The sequence below is a fragment of the Magallana gigas genome, chromosome 4 (genome assembly GCF_963853765.1).
Source record: "Magallana gigas chromosome 4, xbMagGiga1.1, whole genome shotgun sequence".
Classification (NCBI taxonomy): Eukaryota; Metazoa; Mollusca; class Bivalvia; order Ostreida; family Ostreidae; genus Magallana; species Magallana gigas.
The window spans coordinates 26,940,789-26,953,607 of record NC_088856.1 but is presented as its reverse complement, the minus strand read 5'-3'; the positions used below and the strand labels follow the sequence as shown (position 1 = coordinate 26,953,607).

The 12,819-nt window shown below is 34.5% G+C and overlaps 1 protein-coding gene across 7 annotated transcripts in view; it reads left to right on the top strand.

The window, feature by feature from the left end:
* LOC105324932 (RNA-splicing ligase RtcB homolog) overlaps positions 1-12,819 on the top strand; it is a 46,097-nt gene that overhangs the window by 3,890 nt on the left and 29,388 nt on the right. For 3 of the 7 annotated variants that reach the window (XM_066081818.1, XM_066081817.1, XM_066081816.1), the window contains exons 6-10: positions 2,103-2,152; positions 3,415-3,521; positions 3,808-3,967; positions 4,354-4,529; positions 4,834-5,022. In XM_066081818.1, coding sequence (XP_065937890.1) covers positions 2,103-2,152; positions 3,415-3,521; positions 3,808-3,967; positions 4,354-4,529; positions 4,834-5,022 — 682 coding nt within the window. Of the gene's footprint in view, positions 1-2,102; positions 2,153-3,414; positions 3,522-3,807; positions 3,968-4,353; positions 4,530-4,833; positions 5,023-5,354; positions 5,466-5,641; positions 5,762-6,293; positions 6,337-6,455; positions 7,009-12,819 lie in introns of those variants that run through there. The other 4 variants (XM_066081822.1, XM_066081819.1, XM_066081820.1 and 1 more) reach the window with 3 other exon arrangements.

The following is a 12,819-nucleotide window of genomic DNA, read 5'->3' as shown; positions in this document are numbered from 1 at the left end:
AAATTATGCGTGTACGGTTCGCTGTAGAATTCACGTTATTCCTATATAAAAGCAGTAAAATTTTCTTAAAAATTTTAAAAAAGACATTCAGTATAACAAAATAAATAGTGCCTGTTTGGGAGGATAACAGTTGAAATTGACACCCCTCGAAAACCATTGTCAACCTCCGCTTCGCGTCGGTTGACAATGGTTTTCTCGGGGTGTCAATTTCAACTGTTACCCTCCCAAACAGGCACTATTTATATACTGTGCATTTAATATTGCACTTCAATGAACATATATTAAATTTTGTGGATCAGGTCAACAACTAAATTCACCAGAATTAGTAATCGATGAATACTGATGAAACCACAGTAAATTTTATGGGTGGTTAACATACTGATTAAAATACTCAGCCCTCTTCATTTTTAGTAAGGAATGGGTGGGGGGGGGTTGAGGGGGCAAGAATGCTTAAGGGAGGAAGGGCACTATAAAAAATGTGATGCAGAAAAACATAGATTTTTAAAAAGATCTTCTATAATTGTAACCATTCATCATCATCTGGAAGACTTATGCAAATTGTATGGCCAAAAATAAACATTTTGTACATTTCAATATCTAAGAATCCTAGGTACCTTAATAAGGGTTAGAAATACAGAAATCAAGCCTTAGAAATGTAGAGATAGGAAATAATTAGGATGGCTTGTTTATGGACGACAGTCATAAAAAGCCCCCGTAATTAGGATGTTGTCTATGAGGATTATAATGATCTATCACTAATAAGTCTTCTTTCTCTGCCACAAATTTGGTCAAATTGAATCACCATTACTTCTGGACACTCAATGAGCTGTAGAACAAATGAGAGTCATGCGGAGACCCCTTGTAAGTGATCATTAGCTGTACACACAGATTATGTTCTAATGCTTCAAAAAATGATATACATGATATTAGATGTTTTTGTTAAGAGATAAGCCCTTCATGAGGTGCAGTACATTGCCATATAGATGTGTACCTGGTATATTTTTGTGGTGTTGTCTGATCTGATCCAATGCTATATCAGTACAATTTCAATTAATATCTGTCAATACTTATCCCCTCATAATTTTGGACAATGGGCCACAAAGAAATCATAACTCCTTTATGACTCAAAATGTTCTTGACAGTGATGTATTGATAAATATTATATTTGTCTTATATTTGTGCATACATCTGTATATGTACGAAGCCTCTCCGAAAAAAAAAAATGGGAGAGGGCTACATTATTGCAGCTAGTACAAATATAATGCATCTAATGATTTTCTGAATATACACACACTATTTTTTGGGGATGTCAAAAATGCAGTGCTAGAAATCTGAATAAAAGAAATTAGACTGAGTGTTATTGTCTGGCAGACATCCCAATGGATTTCTGTGAGATTTTGGGTTGTTAAGTAAATTGATTCTTTTACCACTGTTATGAAAAAGTCTCTGACATTATCATATCAATCTCTCACAGATTTTTGTTATACAAGACAGAGGTATTAGTTTTGTTAACTAAGTTGATTTCCCATCATTCACTAGTCTACATGTATCTTGGAGGTGAAGGAGAGTCATTCAGATTCGATAGATTTCTACCATGAACAGATTCTTTGAAATATTATGAGTTCAGTTATGTTTTGACACTATACAGAGATAGATGCATGGCTGTAAATTTGTGTACATGTTATATCCTATGGAATTCCTGCAAATACTGTAAACAGTAACAGCATACCTTAACACTGTACATGTACATACTGAACTTCATAAAGGGGTGGTAATATCTGAGTGCTATTAGCATCGCTTCTTGTCTGTATTTCTATTAAAGACCATGTATGTACATGTGAATGATAAAAGTAAAAACATTGAAAGAAACTTAACTCCACAGGTACTGCCAATAATATGAATGTGGGACTTTAAAAAAAAAATTAGTTAAAAAAAATTATGATTTCATTAAAATGAAATTTAGGAATTGCAATAAGCCACATGCATTTAATTTACAATTGGTTTATAATTGATTAGATCAACAATCATATAGTTACTAGGTATTTTTTCACTTTAACATGCAGGTTCTAGTAGTTTAGATCTAAATTTTAAATATTTTACAGGAATTTAGAAGAGGCATTAGAAATGGGCATGGACTGGTCACTTAGAGAAGGTCAGTATGATATACATGTATGTATGTAGGTCAGTATTATATACACATGTGTAAGTCAGTATGATATGCATGTATGTAGGTCAGTATGATATGCATGTATGTAGGTCAGTATGATATATAGAGAATAATACATACCCTTTTCCATATCACAGCTTGTATCAGCCCGAGACTCCAATATCAGCCCGAGGGCCGAAGGCCCGAGGGTTGATATTGGTCGAGGGCTGATACAAGCTGTGATATGGAAAAGGGTATCTATTATTATATTTATTACATACTTAGTAATAAATTTAAAAAGAAAACCCATCAACTTGAACAAATTGATTATTCATATCATTTGAAAATGTCTGGACATGTACATGTATTTAATAAAAACATGAGTTCTTGTTTTAACAAACATGAAGCTAAAGAACGGAATTTCATCAGGTTTTTAAAGTTGACTGCTTTAAAACATTTGCTAGCATTTGAAGTTTTCAACTGCACTTTAAAATGTCGACTGTACCTGAAAATGTTTTATTTTTCGTCTGTAAACATGCAAAAATGGCGAAGCGAAAAAAGGCAAAGGAGTTCCACAAGGGGTGTGATACGGATCCGTATCAGCCCTGAAGGGCTGATAACCTGTATCAGCCCCGGAGGCCGATACGGATTTTGTGATGTCATCTGTATCACATGTGCAAAAAACCTGTATTTATTACTAAGTATGTAATAAACTTGTATATAAGTCAGTATGATATACTTGTATATAAGTCAGTATGATATGCATGTATGTAGGTCAGTATGATATACTTGTATATAGGTCAGTATGATATATATGTATGTAGGTCAGTGTGATATACATGTATATAGGTCAGTATGATATGCATGTATGTAGATCAGTATGATAGACATGTATGTAGGTCAGTATGAAATACATGTATATAGGTAAGTATGATATACTTGTATGTAGGTCAGTATGATATACATGTATGTAGGTCAGTATGATATAACGGTACATGTATGTATGTCAGTATGATATGTATGTAGGATCTCAGGATAAGTAATGGTTTATGGTATATTTTGAAAAAGAAAATGATAAGTCATAATATGGAAGTGATCCATACCACTCTAACATGAAATCCGTGAGAGCCGGCTTTTTCATGTTAATTTCACACGAGAATTCCCATGTCAGTTATTGTTAGGAGGTCGTTGACATTAATTGCTTGATCTATGTCAGGGTATGCATAGATACATCGATTCTTAATGCAGTCTTGTGTTTTGTGTGTCAGGGTATGCATGGGCGGAGGACAAGGAACACTGTGAAGAGTACGGGAGGATGTTACAGGCCGACCCTGGAAAAGTCAGCAGCCGGGCCAAGAAAAGGGGACTACCCCAGGTCAGTGGGAAAAATCAAAACTTCACTTGTTTTTAAATGGTCAAACTTGTTTCTTATTTGTCAATGAATTATTGAGATGATAACAACATTCCTTACATTTTAAGAATTGAAACAAATTCATCATGTTAAGATTACCAATTAAAAAATTTGAATCATTTTCTCAATAGATAACATGTACTTTGAAACATATAATTATGAAATCTCAGAGTCTCTGAGAAAAAAAACTCTGAAAATAAAAGGCCCTGTGATTTATACAATTTTCATGTGTCGGCGATCTTGATTTCAGTTGGGAACTCTGGGAGCCGGCAACCATTATGCTGAGATACAGGTGGTGGACGAGATCTACAATAAGTTTGCCGCCAAAAAGATGGGCATCGAGTGTAAGGGACAGGTGTGTGTGATGATCCACTGTGGGAGTCGGGGGCTGGGCCACCAGGTAGCAACAGGTAAATAACATACCTCACAGGTAGATGGAGATAAAGTGTTGGTCAGGTTTTAGTTACCTTAAGTGTACATGTATTTATCATCTGAATCTCTGATGCCAAGTGTTATTTGATGACTGTTTCAGAACAGAATAATTTTTGGAAACAACTATCCAGATATGTAGTCACAAACTGGGTTGGTTTGGTTTTTGATTGTGAGGAACTTGTAAAAGAATTCTTGCGTTCAGTAAATTTATTTTACAGTTTCACATACAGGTAAAACTGCATGACAAAGTAATATTTTTTTTTGGTGACAAAAATTTTGTAAGATTCATGAAAACATCACTATAATGAAAATTACTTGCTATTAAAGGAATCATTTGATGCCATATGTATCTATGATTTTCTAGATGCTCTGGTTGCTATGGAGAAGGCAATGAAGCGTGACAACATTAAAGTCAACGACAGACAACTGGCGTGTGCCAAGATTTACTCCCAGGAGGGTCAGGACTACCTCAAAGGAATGGCTGCCGCCGCTAACTATGCGTGGGTCAACCGCTCCAGCATGACCTTCCTCTGTAGACAGGTACTGCGGTTTCTTTATTATTTGCTGAGCACTAATTTTTGCAGATTATAATTATTGTTTAGTGGAACAGTCGATGAAACCAAACGTTAATCCAAGTAAAGACTGAAGCAAACATGTTATTGGAAGAGCCAAAATTTCTATGAAACTTTTTTTAAACTGCGTGTTTCAAATGCCTATGAAAATTGATACTCGTCCACAACTATTAATCAAACCATGGCAGATGCTTTTTCAAAGCAGGAAATGGTTCAGATTCTTTTTCGGAGTGGTCATTTGAACTGAAAGTGTTTCCATTTTTTTCTTTAAGGCCTTTGCGAAGATGTTTGACAGTACCCCAGACGACCTTGACATGTTTATGATTTATGACGTGTCACACAACATTGCCAAAGTGGAGGAGCATTTTGTGGACGGGAAACAAAAGACTTTACTGGTTCACAGGAAGGGCTCCACCAGGGCCTTCCCTCCCCACCACCCCCTCATTCCTGTAGATTATCAGGTGAGGAAGTGGCCCATGGATATATATGTTTAACTTCTATGAGGAATACGTCAACAGTGCTATCTTGTGTTTCTTTATGAAATATTTCATATTTGAATAAGCATCTAACTGATTTACTCAAATAAGATTCCAAAAACACAATAAAAGATATTCTTAATATTATGAAATTTGATATTCTTTTGCTATCACCCAAAATCCATTATTATTTACTCCTATTACCCTTTCTGTGTTTCAATGATACCTATATTTTTCAAATTAATGTAATTTACGCTAGTTCAGCAATTAAGGTATAATGCAGTAGAATTATTACCATCTAATTTTTAAATGATCAGCTTACTGGACAGCCTGTTTTGATTGGAGGAACCATGGGAACGTGTAGCTACGTGCTGACTGGTACACAGCAAGGAATGGATGAGACGTACGGAACCACGTGCCACGGAGCTGTAAGTGAACAGCTTCATTCTTGTTATGTAAAGAAATGTCTTTAACATTATTAAGTGCAGTCCTGTTGACTGCAAAATTTTTTTTTACTGAATATGGTCAAAATTGGTGGATTACTTCAATTTCAGAACTATATGTATATGCTCAACTTCAGATTTTTTGGAAATATTTTCTAAAGGGGCGAGCTTTATCCCGAGCCAAGTCCCGGCGTAATCTGGACTACACAGAGGTCCTGTCAGCTTTGGAGGAGAAAGGAATCAGCATAAGAGTGGCTTCACCCAAGCTGGTCATGGAGGAGGTACGGTCACTGTTCAAGCACTCACATCTTTGCTATCTATAGAGTTTTTTGGTTTCACTCCTGTCCCCCATGCATGTCAAAATTCTTAGCTAGCTACATGTAACTGAAGATACTTCCTAAAAAATTTGGACAATTATGTCAGATTTTAAAAAACCCAGCTTGTATGTATAATACTGATTGTTATCAATTTGAAGTTTTAGACTAAAGCAGAGTTAAATATTACATGTTGCACTTTTGTATTATGATTGAGTTTTACACATACCGTTGCATTTAAAGAAGAGTAACTTGTCTCAAGAGATATAAAATTACACAATACATGTATTTATCATGATGTTTATGAAAATGGATTATCATATGATTACTACATGATTGAACATTTAAAAGTGATTTTCTAAATGTCAAAAAGGCTTGAGAAGGTTTTAGATTGGAGGTGGTATTTAAGGTAACATTGGGTCTTTTGCATATTACGTGCCACATATATCAATTCCTATTCTCTTCATAACTTTCATTTTCAATTTTTGCATTTTCACAGGCACCCGAATCTTACAAAAATGTTACAGATGTTGTAGATACTTGTAAGTATAGGCAGTATTCACAACTAAAGATTTGTAGATGTCAGTTGATATCATGATATCTAAAATATGTTGTATTAAATTTTGTATTTAATATAATTTCATTTCATATTCGTTTGCAGGTCACATGGCAGGCATTAGCAAAAAGGCCATAAAGCTACGTCCTATTGCGGTCATCAAAGGCTAAACTAAGTGATAAAATAATGTGACCGCTTGACCACAGGAATGGATCATTACAACGGGTGCAATACTGCTTTGGTGACCACTTACTGGTATCTGGTGGGGGAAGATTCTATGTTTCATTCAAGACTTTATGTTAACTTAACTGAAGTCTTATTTTGTTGTGAGAGGAAAAAATACAGCATATCATCTTGCTTTGTAATGCAACTTTATAACTTCAAAAGTGTGTTCAAATTTGAACTTTTAAGACTTGTTTTAAAATGTATATCTCATGCAGTTTAGTGGGTTTTTTTGTGTTTATGTACATTTACTGTACCAGTTTGTTTGTCAAAAGAGTCCCAAAATGCATCTTGATATATAATATATGTGCCAAACAATTTTCAAAAAATACTTACATGTAAACTGTTTGTTTCACTACAAATTTTCCACATGAACATACACGTATATGACCTCCAAAAACTGATTTGTTAAACTGTTTCATTAAAATACATTGCCAAAAATTTATTGGATTTATTTTTTTATCATAACACTACTTGGACAGAGAGTTTAAGGTACAGTTATGTATTGTGATTTATGTTTGATAATTAACATAATTATATAATTTATACATTGACAGTACACAGTACTTAGTCTAGTACAAGGCTGTCTCACCGTCAGCCTGTTAATTTTGCACATCCCCCGCTTCCCCCAAAGAAAAGAAAAGAAATCAAATTTTAATAGGGCGATCCACAGGAGCATGGTATCCGCTATACACTCTATGACATATATATAAAGAGCGGATACCATGCCACGGCGTTAACGTTGAAAAAGGCAATGTGTGATATTCTGAATTTTTATCTGCAGTATGCGTGGGGGTAATTAGTGGGACAACTTTTTTGTTCAGAATTTTTCTTTTTAGGGGGGGGGGGGGTAAATATGTAGAGGCACTTCATTAAAAATGGATTGACCATACCATCCCAAGAGAGAACTGTAATATTAACTGAAATATTTTCATAGATTTTTTTAAGATTTAAGAAACTATTTCAATTACTTAAAAATCTATAATTCCCAAGCTAATTAAAATTTGATGTGTATAGAGAAAGCGAGCGGATCTAACATCTAATTTTAATTAGATTGTAAAATTCCTATCTTACTTTGAGCAGTATGTTTAGTCATATGTCAAAAACAGAATAAATGCACAAACTGTTTCGCATTTATGGTCAGCAAGTCAGTCAGTAATTAATGTTCTTTTTAAGTAGTACAAAAATTACAGATTTTTTCATACGATATAAAAATCAAATCAGTTGCATAATCATTTAAGCAAATAATTAATATTAAATCAACTAGAGCAGAGCTCGTGGCAAAGCCCCGAGTAGGTCTTCCGTTGTTGCTGCGAGTTGAAAATATATGTTATATGGTGTCAAACGATTATAATGACTATACTTTCAGTTCTGCTTTTGTTATAAAAACGTGTTGTGATTGAAATCCTGTATATAAAACGTGTTTTGAAACAAAGAAAGGAAGAAAATATTTTAGGAAAACTATTTGTCGAGCAGAGTTTATGTAATCGTTTCAAACATTCTTTAAAAAGTGAGATGTTTAATGGCGAGTTAAATTTTCAAGGGTAGCAAGCATTGTTATAAACAGTACATGTATGTACTCATGATTCATGTCAGGAATTGTATTTCTTTTTTAAACTGAACCCGCCTACAAAACACGTAAACCTTTCTCAAAGATAACTTCTATATTAAAATATTTCTAAATTTTTGAAGACTATGTGCTAGTTTAGAATTGCGTGCTGACAAAATTTACAGACCCTAAAACGTACTACTACACCAAAAAAGCGTGCGGCCTACGTGCGAGAAACGTTTCGTGTAAACCTTTTTAGAGTTTCATGTAAACCGTTTAGCGTTTCGGGCAAAGCGTGTAAATCGTTTCGAGCAAAGCGTGCGAGAACCGTGTGAAACGTTCATCAGATTTTATTCGGAACTCTCTGACAAGTTAATTGTTTCAAAATGGCGCCCGTGTTTTACATTACTTTAACAAAATTGAGCGAATTTTTAACAAACAAAAGAAAGGTATATATATTAAAAGACGACTAGTAACAGATAATTACATGTATATTTAACGTTTTCATGCGATGTTTCAGTACTGAAACAATATTAAAATTCGCTATACATAAAAAATATTAAATACAGTTAGTGAAACATGATTTCTATTGGAACAAACCTAAATCAACTTTAACTTGCACGATCATGTTTTGATAAGCATGTATTTTTATTATTTATTTACATCGATAACTCTTACTGAGACCATTCGGCTGTGTACAAGCAGCACACATAACCTCGGACATCGGGTGAGACCTGCACCTGGCTAAACCTGTCAATCAAACTCTGTGTATTTGTTTTCATTGGATGGAAATGGAAAATTAATGACTTCAAGGTAATCGGAATACGTATTTGATGAAGCACACAATTTAAATGATAGAAAATTTATTAATTATTTGAACAAAATTAAATGTAAACATAGAAAGGTAATAAAAAAATTAATTATTATGGGAATCTATACGCATGGTACTCAATTCAAATAGATTATATTATGATTTTATTATTTTATGTAGTAAAATCACCCTTCCAACTGTTACTCAATTACATAACAATTGATGACCTGGGGCTATAAATGTTCTGAGCTGTGTGCGCTGAAGCGACACAAGATTTTCGGTCGCATGCGGCAATTGAATTAACACAGACTGGCCGAATAAACAAAGGGGTGGGAAAGTGAAACAAAATGTAACACATAAGAAACCACCAAAAATGATTTTCGACAGATCTTGCTATCTTTTCTCCCATTAAAAAAAAAATCCAGCGCGAGCACCAGTCAGCGGGGCGGGAGGAGGGGGGGGGGGGCAGCAATGAGTTCGCTTCCACAATGAAACTACAGTAGTGATTAATATGTGACCGATAGAATCTAATCTAAAGTTGTTTAAACTCATGTGAATATTTTTTAAAATAATCATCGAATGCCTCAATTCAGGGCATTCCTTTATCGTGCTACCACCTACCGCAAACATGTAACATGGAACTTTGATTATAATTTGATTTGATTTTTAAACTACCTTATACGCTATCGTATAAGTCAATGCTTAATCAACTGTACAAGTAATATAAATTTATCTTTTCATCTTAAACCAATATAATAGTTGAAAACATAATAAAATATAGTTGTGTCCGTGCAAAATATGAAACATAAACGCGTCATAAGGTACATGTAGAAGAACACGAACCGATCCACTCGCGCCGGATCTCCTCAGCCATATGCGAGGGATTATCATCATTTAAATGTTTAATATTTGAGGGGGGGGGGGGTGTTGATTTAAAACATTAATTGTAGAGTTTTTAAAGTAGTGTTATATTAAAAGTTTAAAATCAAAGATTTTTAAACTTATCTACAAGCTGCTATTAGAACTTAAGTTTAATTTTTTTTCTCTCAGACTAATTACGCAATTTAGTTTGTAACAAAAAAAGAAATAACCAAACAAACGGAGATGCTTTCATTTGACAAAAATGTTAATCCTCTTGACACTAGTCTTTGATATCTTCTTTACTTAATCTCCAGGCAAATTAAATAATTGTTGGACAATAGAAGTGTGAAATTATCGTAACAGCTAGATGTGTGAATGTTTATTTTTTTGGCATGTCATTACCATCTCTTTGTCATCGAAAAAAAAGCAATGCCTGTAAAAAAGAATAATTGTAAGAGAGATTGGTTTAAGATCTGGAAGAGAACGGTTGGGCTAACTGTGCTGGAACCCCACACGTTAGCATAGAGTGTTATGTTGGGCTAACTGTGCTGGAACCCCGCACGTTAGCATAGAGTGTGTGATATCGGACTAGCTGTGCTGGATTTCCGCACGTTAGAGTCGATTTTGTGTACAGAATTATATTGGACTGTCCGTGCTGGAATCTCCGCACGTTCTTAAGTTGTTCTCTCGGAACTCCGAGAATCGGTTTTCATTGGAATACCATGTACCGTTATTTCATCAACTTAAATACAACTTGTTGAACTTTTGTTTCGTTTTGGAGTTTTTATTCAGCGTAAACTTGAGCGAGTGTAACGAATTGAGCTTTCCCCTGAATTCACCATATGAATTTTAAGAACTTTTACATTACAATTTACAGTCTAGAATACAAATCAAATACAAGATACGTTCGTGAAAGTTGGGTAGTATTTTTAGTAGAAAGCCGATTGGCATGCTACCGGGCTAACCGCAACTTCACGGAAAATTCGCGATAGGAACTTTACACTTAAAATTCATTGGTGAAAATAGTTTACATAAACAAACCAACCATTAGTTTATGTCTAACGATTTTTCCGATTTGGAGTAATATCGTTCATTAATATTCACTTACATTCAAATATTTAATTAAATATATACAAGTAGGACAAACTTTTATAATATAAAATTAAACAGTTCTTGTATATACGGCTATATTAACTCAAACACGTTCATATGCATGTAAGTGTAAGTCGCGGTGTGCGAATCTTGTGTATTAAATAACCGCTTACCGCTAGGTAATGCAGCCGTCGCTGATCTCCTTGGCCGTGGGCAAAGAATATATTTCGTAAAGGTACAACGCACAGAAACGCACAGCTCACAACCAAGGAAGATTTGAAAAGTTTGCAATATAATGACCTTACTCTATCAAATAGAAGTTATATATTTTAAACTAAAAACCCACAATTGATCTTTGTCTATTATTGCTTTAGAGAATGACATTGCTTTTATTAATTGAATGAACTATTTCTTACTTGACATCCAATCGTTTTTTTCATCCACAAAAGATTTTGTGTAATCAAAACTAAAATAATTCTTGAGTTCGCGGCTAAATAAACTCATATATGAGAGACGCAACTCTCGTGTATTAGATAACCGCTGACCGCTAGGTAGTCCAGCCGCGAGCATGGTGTCCGATTTTCTCGGCCGCGGGCGAGGGAGAGCTTACGTAATGGTACACACACACACAGCTCTGATTCAAGGTAGATTTTAAATGCATGGAGTTAATAAATAAAATGTAATGCATAGAGTTTTTTAATTCCATATTTTGTGGTTAAAAAGAAAAGAAAAAGAATGTTTTGTTTTCCAATTGCCGTTTTTAATGATTGTGCACTATAAGAACTTAACAACAATGACTTAAACTCCCAAAAAAAAAAGCATGAACTCCAACAAAAAAAAAATTCTTATAAATTAATGCCTCCTGTATAAACCAGCATACTTTCTGCGGCAACTTTATGCCAGTTGTACGCACAAAGACTTTCGTTAACTTGTCAAATGAAAACAGGTACATGTCAACATGTAAAGCTTTTTACACTCATACTACACAAATCACTTACAAAAAAATATTGTTACGACCTTTATGAGATCCCAACAAACAACTTTTCCAGCGACATCCATATCAAAATCCAAACCGTTTTTGAGTTATTAAGCAAAAACTTTTAGGGGCTATTATCCCTTAATTTAAGGGGCCAGCCCTTTTTTATTGGTGTCAAATGAAAGCCCTTGATATTCTGCACAACTTTTATTCTACATGTTTTAACAAAATATTTTTCGTTAAAAAGATATAAAGGAAAATATGTCAAAATTTTTGCACTTTTTGGAATCCTGTTTTTTGACCCCCTACCTTTTCCTAAATAAGGAAAGTAATCCAAAAACAAAAACCAATGTATACAACTTCAATGTCTTTGTTATTCAAATTCGTTGGATTCCCATTCCCTGCTATCATAGTCTCGGAGCCTTTGTCTGGAAACCAAAGGCCCTAAAAAATTTTAAAAGGGGAATAACTCGTTAACGGAAAGGGAATTTTAACTTTTATGAATTGATAAAGATAGTGTTTTGTAAAGTCCATTAGCCCTGAAAATTTGAGCAAAATCCGTTCAGAAATGAGCAAGATATGAAGCCTCAAAGTTCGCGTCTAGGAAGAAAAAAAAAGAAAAAGAAAAATAAGAATAATCTTAACCCGCACAATAATAGAAAGGTCTTCCGTTGGAAACGGAAGACCTTAATAAATAAGTATTTTTGCAATTGCATCTACCTTCCCGCCCCACATGTATTCCCTTCACCTGCAGTGTTGCAGTGTGTTGTTGGAAATTATCTGTCCATGTTTATTGTACAGGTTTGTTGTACAAAGAGATATAATTATGTTACAACCGAAAATTGTCATTGGGCCGAGGCGTCTTTTACATGGGCTGCTCTGTCGGGGCCGAGCTGTCTTTTGTGGGCCAAAGGTCCGAGGTGTCGTTTGGCCGAGATGTCTGTCTACCGAGATGTCC